The following is a 14,206-nucleotide window of genomic DNA, read 5'->3' as shown; positions in this document are numbered from 1 at the left end:
GTGAAAAAGTTATTGATGGAGCTTCAACATATACTTAACGAATTAAGGAACAAAAACAAAAATGCTATTGCAAAAAAATATAGTTGTATCGCTAATCGTTATACACGATTGCGTTTACGGGTAAGGCAATGTTTATTGATTTTTGCATGTAATCATATTTTCGATTTAATATCTAACAATAAACTGTCAAGTAGAGTGAAATAGACTTTAGCATATTATAACTTTCATACATACATACATTTATATATGATTTATTTTATTGCATGGGCCTATTAAAGCATTAATATCACGTATTTGCATTAAATGGCAAATGTGCTTATAAATTGAAATAGCTATCAATTTTGCAATAAAATTTAATTTTATTAAAAGATATTTCATATTGTACACACATGTGTACGGTATACATAAAATACATAATACAAAATACATAATTTTATAATATTACACCCTACAAATGACAATTTATTTACGCTTTTCAGCACTTGTAATTGGTGGACTATTTGTTAGTATTATAGTTCAATTTTGGTCAAATTTAATTAATATTGATGTACTGATGAATATATCTCACCAACGGTCACGTCATTTATTCATTATAACGGAGTATTTCGTCGATCAAGAGAAGTATTTCTATTTGATATTGTTCCATATGTACGTAGCTTTTTTCATCGGAACGACTGTAATGGTAGCAATAGGTACAATGCTTATTACATATGCTCAACATACTTGTGGAATGTTTAGAATTGCTAGGTAGGAGTATAGACGTAAAAATTACCATATTATATAACGGTCCAATAATAATTAGGGCAGTTATACAAGTTATACACAAAAGTGTTATCTTTATATGTATAACATGGTTAAAAATTTTTTAGTAAAAGTTTGTTTTTAGCTGAAAAATTGTGTCATTTAATAAATTGCTATATAATTGCGACACGACATTTGTAGCTATCGTATTGTAATGAACCGCGAAAAATCTCAAGGCCGCATGTAAACGACACGACATACATATTGCTTGCAACACTGATACTGCTGTAAAATTACGCTTAGAGTAGATTGCACGTATAGATACTGTATTTTGCGTAGAAATAGGAATTAGTAGATGCACGAATAATAATATTAATGTTGTCACCGTTCAATGTTACACATGAATAAATGTATATATAATTTACGACTCATGACAGTATTGATATTATTATAATTCGTAGGTTTAAGTAAATCGCCTGTTAATAATAGTGTTAAGTATTATCAGTATTGTTCTTAAAATTTATTACAGATTATTTAAAGCAACAGTGTAAAATATAACCGCAACAATATAAAGGAACGTGGAAATAATATTTGCATAATTAGATAAATTCGTCATCGATCAATCGATTCGTAGTCTGGACCGACGCGCGACGCTCTCGATCAATAACACGGTGTACAGAGAGTTTCACGTGATAAATTCACGTACTCGCGTGATTACAATATTCCCTTTACCCCGGACGCCACCGACCGGGTAGTATAAATACGGGCCCTGCGAGACGGGCCAGGCAGATTCCCTCAGATTCTCTCAGTTTCATTTTCGATTTCGAGAGCACCGCGAGTCGAGAAGGGACTTAGTCGCGAGAGCGTTGTCGTCCGAAGGGACTTAGCCGCGAGAGCCTTGCGAGCTCGAGGGACATAGCCGCGAGAGTGTACAGATCGTGGTGCCTTCTCACGCGTCGTGCTGCCGGATACTCTGTAATAAACGAAACGCCATCAGCATTAATAAATACTCATTCTACCAGACATAAAGATTTATCCTTCTTTTATCTTACACTGATTTTTACCGGATACCCGTTGATGCGCGCCTCCCTCAGGGCGTTCTCAACCGATCCTTCCGTCAATGCGCGCCTCTCTCAGGGCGTTCTCTAAATTCCTCTGTTCCTTCTTTGTTCCTATAACATATATTAATCTAAATCAGCGAAAAAAAAAATATATATATATATATATATTAATTACGACTGCCTGCACGTTACCGTAAGGGTCCTTACACACACGCGTACTCGCAAGAACACACGCACACCCACACGCTTGCATGCGATTGATGGAGGAAGGAAGTTGAACCAGTCACTATATACTTATATAACGTACTCGGAGGTCAGCAAGTTACCAAGGTAGGTACATTTTTTCATCAATGGTGCGATCCAGACGATCGGGACGTGCTCATCAACTGAAAAGGCTACAACGAGCCTATTATTCCGGCGGCGATTTCGATCCGCGCGTGCTAAACACCGTTCCGCCACCGACAGTAAAAACTGATCCTCGCGTAGAATCACCGGTCGTTGCAAATCGGGAGCAATCGAGTGCCATGGTCCAAGACCCACAGTTACCTAAGATAACGAAAATCGAGACGTTAACGCAAAAAATCCGCCTGATACTTAGAGAAGTCCGTACCAACCCAGTCAAAAATTAAAGAAGAAATGTATATATATATATATATATATATATATATATATATATAGTAGACTTACCGTCTCTCCTCGTTCATGTGAGGCACTCACACAATATCGCGAAGGTTTCAATTCACTCTTTCTCACTGATTAACCCACCCCGACGTCCGAACGATCGTCCGGACGTAACAGTATTGAACATGCAATGAGTGTCGACATTTTACAAAACATTACGCTAAAAAATAAAATTCTGATGACCGAGGGCATAATTTATGCGGTCGACATTCACCGGCAAGCTGTGAAGTTTGTATTTACGTCGACAATATTCGTGCAATATTTACGTTTAATAATATCTTTTTGTGTTGGAAGACTGTCTCAAGATTTGTTGTCCGCACTCGAGATAATGATGTTTTGCTTAATAACGTGTGGAGTGGTTTGTGTGAGCATCAACCTATTTCAAGTATGTTTTTGAATTTGTATAATAATGTATAAGAGCTGTCCCGAAGTTATTCATATTAATAATAATACTGTCCAATAAATGCGTCAAGAAATTGATTCCAAAGATTTTTCAGATTGCATCATCTGGAAATAATGTTGAGGAATTCTTATTTCCGTTTCTTCTTGTATTTGCTTGTGTCACGTATATGTTTATAGCCAACTATATCGGGCAGAATGTAACGGATCACAATAATTACGTATTTTTTACTGCGTGAGAAACTTTTCATGAAATAGTATATATGAAAGTTCATCTTTTAAGAGTTGTTTCATCAATAAAAATTAATTAATATTACTGTAAAATAAATCGGCGTAAACACTGAAATTAACTAATAGAGATTTGTCTCAATTTGTCATTCATTCTGCATATACTTTATAGGTACAATGTGCAGTGGTATATAGAGCTCCAATACACATACAGAAGATGATATTGTTCCTGTTACAAAGAGAAACTAAAGAGTTTACTTTGGTAGTCAGACAGAACGTCTAAAAAAAAATTTCTCACGACAGAACATCCCACGACATTATGTCCAAAAAAATAATATCCCCGTGACAAAATTTCCTGCGACAGGACGTCCACGCGAAACCAGGAGCCACATGGGTTCATAACTTTCCACGCGTGGAAAGCCTACGCATGTACTTTGAAGGCATACTATGTGTGTAGTTTAACCATAGTGGAGCGGAACCTACCACCTCCATGCATACGCTATCCACGCAAAACGAGGTGTCACATGGGTTTACATTCTCTTTATTTTACAACTTTTTTTATTTATTACACACCTATATTCTAATATGTGGCGATTGTAAGGAACTTGTGAATCCGATAAGGATACATTAGTAAGAGATGTTGTGCGAAATATTTGTTAGGTAATTCAATGCCTCGGCAGGATTATACGTATTTACAACGTTGCGGAGGCGAGCGTCTAAGCGCGCCTGTTTTATTCTCTTTGGACGAGTCTCTCCCGCTTGGAATTGTGCTATTTGACGCTCTTGATCACTTTGTTCCATTTGTAGGCAGTAGGTATACAATGAGGATTCTACCCCCGGGTGGTGCTCGAAGGGGGGTGAGGGGCGGGGAGGGGGAACCGCGGGGGGGTACCGCGTCTTCGGCCGCCGCGGGGTGAGGGGGGGGGTACCGCGTCCTTGTCCTTCGGGGTCGGGCGCCGCGTTAGTATAAATGCCGCCAGCTTGCTGCCAAAGGTCCAGGATCTTTATATTGCCACGTAGGTTTACTGTTCGGTTTTATTATCGCTGGTGATTTGCTGTATTCCAAAATCGGTGTTATTCGATACCATCCGTCATTTAAAAGATACATTGTTGGTATTATACGGCTGCATGTAGTCTGTGTTCCTGTTTTAAACAAGATGTGAGTCCTCGGCGCTAAGAAATATGTTTCGTTTCCTTTAAATACTGGTAACTGCTGATAACATTCTTGCGTGTGTCGATATTTAACGTCCACTGGAGTGCATTTAATTATATGTACAGCTTCTCCAGAGATCACTGCCATATATCCGGGTCCTTTCATAATTTGATATGCAAAATCGTCTGGAGCATGGACTGTTAGGGTCAGTGCGTTCTTCATTACTTGTCGTTCCAAATTACAGTGTCGTGTTAATATGTCTGTGTATAAACGGTTCATCTGTGTGCGTATATGTCTTTCCACATAAATAAATTTTGAATTTATGTAAGCAAAAATATCTAGATTTTCTACTGATATTTGGCGCTTATGCGCGAAAGATTCTCCTTTTTTAATTTCTAGAATTACAAGTTTTGGATGCTCTGTTTTAATTAATGTGTATCCACAAAGAAGCTCTTCCCCCGTTTGTGTTAACGCAAAAGTGACGTTTTTAAAAATTTGCAAATAATTTATTTCTTGTCAACTAAAGACGTCACTTTTGCGTTAACACAAACGGGGGAAGAGCTTCTTTGTGGATACACATTAATTAAAACAGAGCATCCAAAACTTGTAATTCTAGAAATTAAAAAAGGAGAATCTTTCGCGCATAAGCGCCAAATATCAGTAGAAAATCTAGATATTTTTGCTTACATAAATTCAAAATTTATTTATGTGGAAAGACATATACGCACACAGATGAACCGTTTATACACAGACATATTAACACGACACTGTAATTTGGAACGACAAGTAATGAAGAACGCACTGACCCTAGCAGTCCATGCTCCAGACGATTTTGCATATCAAATTATGAAAGGACCCGGATATATGGCAGTGATCTCTGGAGAAGCTGTACATATAATTAAATGCACTCCAGTGGACGTTAAATATCGACACACGCAAGAATGTTATCAGCAGTTACCAGTATTTAAAGGAAACGAAACATATTTCTTAGCGCCGAGGACTCACATCTTGTTTAAAACAGGAACACAGACTACATGCAGCCGTATAATACCAACAATGTATCTTTTAAATGACGGATGGTATCGAATAACACCGATTTTGGAATACAGCAAATCACCAGCGATAATAAAACCGAACAGTAAACCTACGTGGCAATATAAAGATCCTGGACCTTTGGCAGCAAGCTGGCGGCATTTATACTAATAATGAACTTGAAAATTTAAGAGAACAAATTATGTTCCCAGCAGAAAGAAATGGAATTTTAAACACTATGGCGCGCGGTGTAAAGGGAGAACCAGTACAAACACAAGGAATATCACTCTCTCACCTTCTGGATGAAAATTCATTGGAAAAAATAACGGAAAACGCTTGGAAGAAAATTTGGGGAACGTTTTTATCTATTGGCAATGCAAGTGCAGGAGTAATTGGACTATATTTTTGCATACGAACAATAAAATTAATAATGGATACCGTCGTACACGGCTATGCACTTCATACCATTTATGGATGGTCTATATATTTAATTGGAGCACTTTGGGACTCAGTAACAAATTTGCTGTTACATTTAGCAAGAGAAACAACACAGGAAGGAAAAGATCAAGCATCTCCGAAGCAGGAGTTACCAGAAACAACATTAACACAAGTAATAACAGAAAATGAAAACTCGGAAACGAATACATTACATTCACAACAACATACAAGCAATATTACTTGCTCTATTCCTGAGATTGAAATTAAAGATAATAAGAATAAAACAATTATCCACAATGAAATTCAAAACCTATATCCGCGATTATAAAAATAATAAACTCTAAATTCTTTAAGAAATCAACAATAGGTATTAAGGTTTCGGTTTACAAGAACCGGTTTACACTATAGATAAGAAGGCTGCCCGAGGGACAGCTCGTAAATGTAAGTCAGTCCAAATTCAGACACGGCTTAAGCTATATCAAAGAAAGTACAAATTATAAGTCAGTGAAAGAATAAAGGTAATAAAATAAAACTTTGTTAATAATTTTTCTTTTCTTTAAATTTAGTAAAAAAACAAATAATAGTAATTTAAAATAATCAGCAGACAATGAAAGGACCAAAGATAGATAACAGAAGCGAGGAGGAGAAGAACGAATACTACGGACCAATTGACGGAGTCCGACCAGTGGACTACAGTGAAGGAACATATAAAATATTTATGAGATGCAAGTGCATAAAGACTGAAAATAACAATGAGATCTGTTATGTCGAGCGAAATCATCCGAGAAGGAGACTGTGCGAAGAATGTTATAATCGAGAGTTTCAACCTGCGAATTTCCAAGAAGAGACGGGATGGCACTCGATTTGCTCACCCCTGCATAGAATTGATATTAACAAAAAGGTTAATTGTTACTTTTGCAACAAGGAATTAATGTGGTTAAGGCCGTCTCATCAATGCCGAGACTGTCTTGAAGAATTTGTCAGAAACAAAACAGAATTCGAAATTAAAGAATTTCAGCTAAAAAATTTTGAAATAAAAGTAATTAAAAAATATAAAAAAAATAATAATAATAAATGGATTATTTTAGCTTGGATTATATTAGCTCACATATTTTAGCTTTAGCTTATATGTATGTAGTTTATTGCCTTTCCCCGTAGGGTTTACAAGGCGTTTTTAATTATGAGGAACGTACCCAAACCTCGTACATTCTATTTCCCTTGTGCCTGGCCATATGCGACCTTACAAAACTATTTACCCCCCCTCCCCTCCCCTCTTCATCCCTCTTCTTCTTCCTCCGCTTCTGCCGTCAAATCTTCCTTCCTTCCTTCTACCTCCATCCTTCCTGTCTACTCCTCCCTATTTGGCCTGCTTCCTCTCTCGTCCCTCCTCCTTCTCCTCCTCTGGGCTCAAGAGAAACTTCTCCTCCATCCCTCTCGCGATTTCTTCCTCCGCCGATCTCCCTGTGCACTTGTGCACCTCCCTTCTCCCTTCTTCTCTCACCCTAACCCTCCTTTCCACCGACTTATCCTCGTGTATCTTGACTCCTATGGAGTTCCCTGCCCTTCTCCTCGCCTCCAAAACCCGCCTCTTCTCCTCCTCGTCTCCTAACTTTACCAAAATTGTTAGCCAAATCCCTCTCTGCCCCACCACTATCACCTCTCTTACCTTCACCTTCACCTTCAGCCCTTCTGCGAAAAGCTCCTTCACTTTCTCCCAGTTGGTCTCCTTACCTTCCCATTTCTCTTTCTCCACTCTTATAATTATATTCCTCTTTCTGAAATCGTCCTCGTTCCTTTTACCCTCACCTGCCCACCATTTCTTTTTTCCCGCCATACTCTCCTCGCTATCCTCCCTCTTCCTTTTGCCTCCACTTTGCTCCAGCCTTTCTATCTTTCTCTCCAACCTCCTTACCTTCTCCTCCAGCTCCTCCATCCTCTCTTCCTTTTTTCTGTCTTCCTCCTTCTTTTCCCTCAGCATCTTCCTTAGCTTCTCCTCTACAATCCCTTCCACTGCCTCCACTATCATTCTCCCTTCCCGCTCCATCCTGCCAGCTCTAAAACAGGCCAATTACTCACTTCTCCTTTTCTCTACATTCCTCTTCTTCCCCTCCCACTTATCCTTCTCCCCCATCTCCCCTTCCATCTTCCCCACTACCCTCCTTTAACTCCTCCAAATCCCCCTTTCCACCCATTCTCTCCCCTTCTAATTCCAGCATCCATTCCTCTCCTCCTCCTTCCTCGTCCAAAACCCATCCTACCGCTTCCTGCCAGCTTCCCTTTCCTGAATTCCATCTTCTACATTCTTCCCATACATGCTCCCACGTTTCCTCCTTATTCCCACACAACCTACACTTCTTTTTCTCCTCCGCTTCCCAGTATCTGCTCTCTCCTATCTCGTTCCCTAACCTGAATCTAGCCACCCTTCCCCATCTACTTTCTCCCCATCCCTTCTTCAAATATCCCGGGATACCCTCTCCCTTTATCCACTTATACCACTTATTGTATTCTGCTTTCTCGATCCTCTCCCATCTCTCTTTTCTCTGCGTCTCCCTATCCCCCTCAAACAATTTAAGAAACCATTCGTCTCCATCTCCTCTTATCTTTTCCACCTCTTTTAACCCCACGCCTCTGTCTTCGAAGAACTTTCCTCTCTCTCTTTCCCAATCTGAACCTGCTTTCCCTTCCATCTCTCTTTCCTTCAACTCCTCCCAGGCAGACCTCGCCAGTTCACTTCCTCCACCTTCCTCTAACTTTTTCTCAAATCTCCATGCCCTCATTCCTGCTCTCCCTCTTAATTTCTCCCTTTGCAACTCCTCCCTCACTAGATACCACGGTGTTCTCCCGTCCGCCCCCAATACCCATCTAATGTATCTTTCTTCCATTCTTTCTATTCCTTCCCTTTCTCTCCATCCCCATATTTCCGCTCCATAACTCAACACCGTCCACACCAGTCTATCGAACAGCCACAGTCTTTTTCCCCAGTCTTTCCCGAATCTCCTCTTCCCTATCCCCCAGACTTTTCCCATCACTGCGGCCGCCTTTTTTATCCTTTCCCTTATTTGTGCTTCCTGCCCTCCATTTCTTTGAAACACGTATCCCAAATACCGAAATTCCCTCACCTCTTCCAACTCTTTTCCTTCCCATCTCCATTTTCTCTTACTGTCCCTCCCTCCTCCTTTCCTAAACCTCATTATTTTTGTTTTCCCCACGTTCAATTCCAATCTCTTCCTGCCCAGGTAACCCTCTAGTCTTTCTATCAGACTCCTCATTTGGTCCTCATCCTCTGCAATTAGCACGATATCATCCGCGTAGGCCAGAGTATACACCCTCTTGCCTCCTAGCATTATCCCTCCCCATTTAACTCTATCCATTTCCTCCTCCAGGTCTGCTAGCAACACATTGAACAGAATCGGGCTCAAAGGGCATCCCTGCCTTACTCCCCTCCCCGTCCAGAATACTTCTCCCAATTCGTTTCCTCCTCTTACCCTACTCTTCGTCTCTCTTAACATCTCTTCCGTCCTTCTCACCAGTCCTTCCCTTATTCCCCTTTCTCTCATAGCTTTTATTAGTATTCCTCTATCCACCGAATCGAACGCCGCCTTAAGGTCCACAAAACATGCTATCAGTTTTCCCCCTTTCTTCTCTAACCTTCTGTTCACCATGTAGTTCAACACGTAAATGTTGTCTATCGTTCCCATTCCTCTTCTAAATCCTGTCTGGTTGTGTGGTACCATTCTCTTTCCCTCTATCTCCTCCCTTATCCTCTCCGCCAGAATAGCCGTGTACACCTTATACAAAGAGGGCATTATTGTCACCCCTCTATATTCCTCTGCCCTCTTTCCTTCTCCTTTCTTTATGATTGGCGCAATTATACCTTCCTTCCAAATTTCCGGCCATCCTCCCCCCTTCCATATCTTATTGATAAATTTCCATGTCCAAACCTCCAACCCCTTCCCCCCTCGCTTCCAGGCCTCTCCTGGAATCTCATCCTTTCCCATTGCCTTTCCGTCCTTTAGCTTCTTTATAACTCTCCTCATTTCCTCTAGACTTATTTCCTCTTCCTCCTCTCCTTCCTTTTCTTCCCTCTCTCCTTCCTTCCCCATCCTCATCCTCCCCTCTACTCCTCCTAATAACTTCATAAAGTGCTCTTTCCATTCTTCTTCCTCTATTCCTTCCTCTATTCCCCTCTTTTTCCTTCTCTCCCTATTCACTATCTCCCATACCTCCTCTTCCCTCCTTGCTCCTTCCACTTTTCTCTCCCATCTCTGGTTCTCCTCTTCCTTCTTTCTCTTACATATCTCCTTAAATTCTTTCCTCCTTTCCTTATACGCACTGGCCTCTCCTCTCTTCTTCCTCCAGTCCCTTAATTTTCTCCTTGCCTCTTTCTTCGCTTCTCGACATTCCTCATCCCACCATCCCACCTTCCCTTTCTTATTTCCGAGCTCCTCCTCTACCCCTTTTATTGCCTCTGTTATTCTTATTTCCATTTCTTCCCATTCCTTATTCAACTCTACTTCTTTTACTTCCACCTCTCCTATTTTTTCTATAAACCTCTTTGTTCCTTCCTCGTTCCACACCCCCCTGCTTCTTTTCTTCCACCCTCCTCTCCTGCCTTCCTCCTCTTCCCCCCTTCTTACTACTACTTCCAATGGGTGATGGTCCGAGTCTACTCTCTCCCCCACTACCATGCTCACTATCTTCTCTCTTACTTCTCCTTCCCCTATTATGTAATCAATCACCGTACTACCTCTTCCCCCCGTGAACGTAAACTCCCCCTCTTCGTCTCCTCTCACATTTCCATTGAATATCTCCCATCCTCTCTCCTCTAAGCTATTTACCAACAGCCTCCCCTCTCTGTCCACTTTCTTGTCCTTCGACCTTCTTCCTTCTCCCAATCCTCCTCCCTCCTCTTCCTCTATCCTCCCACCTTCTTGCCCAGTCCTCGCATTAAAATCTCCCCCAATTATCGTATACCTTCCTTCTTCTTTCTTTTCCATTCTATCTCCTAACTCCTGTACGTTTTCCTCCATCCCCTCTTTCTTTGCATACACCCCTATAATACTCCAGTTCTCACCACCTGTTCTGACCTTTCCCGCAATCCAACCCTCTCTATTTACTTCTATTGTCGTTCCCTTTTCTTTTAATCCTTTTCTTATTCCCAATATCATCCCTCCTATTGCTCTTCCTTTTTTATTCTTTTTCTTCGCCATTTGCACCCCCCATTCGTACCCTTTTGGAAGTCTCCCCCTTATTCTTTCCCAGCCCTTTTCTCCTATCCAGGTCTCTGACATGACTAACACATCTTCTTTCTTCAGCCCTTCCCAAAAATCCTTATCTTTATTTTCCAACCCCGCTACGTTCCAGAATACTATCCTCCAAACTAACTTACTTTCCCCCTCTTCTTCTCTTCTGACTTTCGCGTTGTCCTTCTCTATCTCACCCCCTCTATCCTCTTCTCTTCTTATTCCCCCGTCTCCGTTCCTACCTCTCCCTCTCCTCCTTTACCTTCTTTCCCTTCCTTCCCTCCTCTGCTCTCCTTTCTTCTCCTTCCCCTTTCGTCCTTTAACACCTCCTCTTCCATATCCCATCTCCACCAAGTATTTTCCAGCCTTATTCTGCCTGCCTTAATCCATGCCCTCCTACCTTCTCTTTCCTCCCCTTTCGCTATCTCTCTCAACCTCCAATTCATTCTTCTTTCCTCCCACGATAGGTCCTCCGTAATTCTTTCCTTTCTCCCCACTAGGCTCCTCTTTTTTTCCATAACCTCCCATTTTTGTTCTTCGTTCTCCAATTTCAACAGCACCATTTCCCTTCCTTTTTCTGCATCACCTCCTATTCTCTTCACCTCTATTGCCTTTACTTTCGCTCCTATTCCTTCTAGTAACTTTTCTGCATTTTCTCTCCTCCCTCCTTCTTTTACTTCCAGCCCTCTTATTACAATGTTTCTTCTTCTCTCCTCCTTTTCTTTCCTTTCCAGCCTTCTCTCCAGTTCTCTTATTTTCTCCCCCGCCTCCCCTCTACCGTTTCCTTCCTCCTCCCTCTTCCCCTCCTTCCTCTCTTCCATTTTTTCCTCCAATTTTCTTATTCTTTCTTCCATTTTCTCCTTCTGCTTATTTGTCTCTTCCCTCTCCTCTTTCCATCTCTTCTCTCGCTCCCTAAACTCCCTTCTCAGGTCCTCTATCTCCTTTCTCATCTCCCTACCCTGCTCCCTGAAACCCTCCCTTAGCTCTTCTCTCACTGCCCTAAATTCCTCCATCATTTCTCCCATTCTTTCTCCCAACTCCTTCACACCTAACTCCGAGTCTTTTTTAGGAGATCTTGCCGTCATGTTACTTCTCTTAAAAATCTCCTCCTTTTCCTCACCCCCGCTCCTGTCCATTTCCTCCCTCTTCCTTTTCCATAACTCTTCTAAATTTCCCGTGCTCCCCCTCCTAACTTTCTCCTTTTCCTTAACCTTACCTATCGCACTCTTTCCCTCCCTCCCGTTTTCTCTCCCTTCACTCATCTCCTCCTAACTCGGCTCACTTCCCCCTCTAGCTCCACCACCTACTCTATGCCCTGCCTCGCGCTGCTGTCCGCGTCCCGGATCCTGTGTTGAGTCGCCCCTCTCTCTTCGCTATTGTTCACGCTCTGCCTCGTGCTGCCGCTCTCGGCTCGGCTCACCTGCCGTGCGCCCCTCTAGCTCAGCTAACGTTCGTGCTTACACCTTCTCAGTGCCTAGCCGCTTTACCTCCCTTTATCTCCTCTTACCTGCCCCTCCTCTGTTTCCCTTCTTACCTCCTCACTCTCTCACCTCCACACCTCCTCGCTCTATCACCCTCTCCTTCCTCAGCCTCCCTCGTCACTCTCTTCTAGACCCTTTTGCTCTCACTCGCTTTCACACCTGTCACTCTCGTTCTCTCCGGAACCGTAGCTTTAGCTTATATTTTTGCTTTACTCTATTATACATATTATTATATGCACCATTATGCACATTATTATATGCACTATTATACATATTATTGTACACGTTTATTAGGTATATATATATATATATATTATATATAAACACATTTATGTTATAAGTACTATTATATACATTATTTTACTTATTGTACACGTTTATTATACATATTATATATAAACACATCTATGTGTGTCATTAATTAAAATTTTTCTTTTAAAACAAGAATTATTTACAAATTTGCATGAAGACCATTATCCAAAATGAAAAACGATAAAATTTTTCTTTAATAGTTCATACGCGGTAACAAACGTACCACGTATGACTTAAGGGGGAAGGTGTTACGTGCGAACAAAATTGAATTCAATCAATCTTTAAATAGCCAAGAATGTTATCGATATTGATTAATTATCCGATTTCTAATGGGGAGACGGTTGTCAGGCCGCGGTTCACAGGGGATAAAATTACACCTAGTGATAAGACCTTCCTCCTCCTTCAAACATAAAGACAAAAGAAGTGGTGAGAAGCTCGCGCGGGGGGTTCTTGCCACTTGAGTATAAATAAGAGCGAAAAATCATCGTACAGTCAGTAGTTGTTGGGAGTCAGTTGTTGTTGAGAGTCAGTAGTTTGTTGACAATCAGTTAATCATTAACCGATAATCCTTACTTGAGCTAATTAAATTCTGACTTCAGCAAATCTTAAGACAGATAATAATAATAATAATAATATCAGAAAAACCAGATCTTAAATAACTGTTATAAGAAAATTCTTCCAAATAAAGGTAATTTTAATTTTAATTCTTGAAATCAATTTTTCAATAAAATCCTTTAATTCCACAACTCTTAACTGTCGCTGCCAAAAAGCGTGGCAACAGAAATTTCCTGATTCTTGTCGCTGCCAAACAGTGTGGCAACGGGAGTTCTCCTCTCCTTAACTGTTGGTCCCAAAAAGTTCCAATAGGATTTCCTTTAACCTATATTCATGCCCAGAAAAGGGGGCAAAAGATCCCAAGTAAAAAGGATTAAATTTCAAATTAAACAAGCTATTCAATTTAATCAAGATCCTTTTTCATTATTTCTCAAATTAAAGAAACTAGAAATTGAAATTCAAAATAATAAAGTTTGCACTTTTACTCCATACACATTAATTCCTTTGGATTTTAAAATAGATTTTCCAAATTTTAATTTTATAAATAAATCTGACCATCGTTATAAGATATATAAAATTCGTTATCTCTTCGGACTGGACTAATCGCACAACCTGGTCCAAATCCTGGGTAAATAACTTAAATGTTTTGACCCAAAAACGGACGAACTAACTTAATCTTGAAAGTACGTGACAATAGAAAGACAGTTTTTTTTAATTACAATTAAGGAAAAATATACAACTTGCAATACGTAATTATATATGTATTTTTTTTATTTAAATAAAACACTATGTATTTTGTTTGTATTATTTATGTCAAAAAACTTGGCGCTGCTAGACCTCAAAATTTTAGGTCAGCCTGGTGTGTATGTGCGAGCGAGTGGA

The 14,206-nt window shown here is 40.5% G+C and overlaps 1 protein-coding gene, 1 long non-coding RNA gene and 1 pseudogene across 3 annotated transcripts; 1 reads left to right on the top strand and 2 right to left on the bottom strand.

Annotated features, from left to right (window-relative positions):
- On the top strand, positions 1 to 3,393 carry LOC143896027 (uncharacterized; annotated as a pseudogene).
- Positions 1,376 to 2,478, bottom strand: LOC143896017 (uncharacterized). Of its 2 annotated transcripts, none has more exons than XR_013256534.1 (3): positions 1,995 to 2,478; positions 1,794 to 1,913; positions 1,376 to 1,714 (listed from the first exon to the last, which is right to left on the bottom strand). It is a non-coding gene; the product is annotated as an uncharacterized LOC143896017 (long non-coding RNA). The 2 variants fall into 2 exon arrangements; XR_013256535.1 differs by having other exon boundaries at positions 2,010 to 2,478.
- Positions 3,394 to 7,827: 4,434 nt separating the features above from the next.
- Positions 7,828 to 10,859, bottom strand: LOC143896018 (uncharacterized). The gene has a single exon (XM_077403573.1). The coding sequence runs from the start codon at positions 10,761 to 10,763 to the stop codon at positions 7,848 to 7,850; it is 2,916 nt and encodes a 971-aa protein (XP_077259699.1). The 5' UTR covers positions 10,764 to 10,859; the 3' UTR covers positions 7,828 to 7,847.
- Between the last annotated feature and the right edge of the window lie 3,347 nt (positions 10,860 to 14,206).

This window comes from Temnothorax americanus, unplaced genomic scaffold (assembly GCF_048541705.1).
Source record: "Temnothorax americanus isolate GAGA-0224 unplaced genomic scaffold, ASM4854170v1 Scaffold174, whole genome shotgun sequence".
Classification (NCBI taxonomy): domain Eukaryota; kingdom Metazoa; phylum Arthropoda; class Insecta; order Hymenoptera; family Formicidae; genus Temnothorax; species Temnothorax americanus.
This window is presented reverse-complemented; position numbering and strand designations above follow the sequence as displayed.

What these genes read in the sequence shown, in the direction of transcription:
- LOC143896018 (XM_077403573.1), bottom strand. Translation starts at nt 10,763, where the DNA reads ATGGAGGAAAACGTACAGGAGTTAGGAGATAGAATGGAAAAGAAAGAA.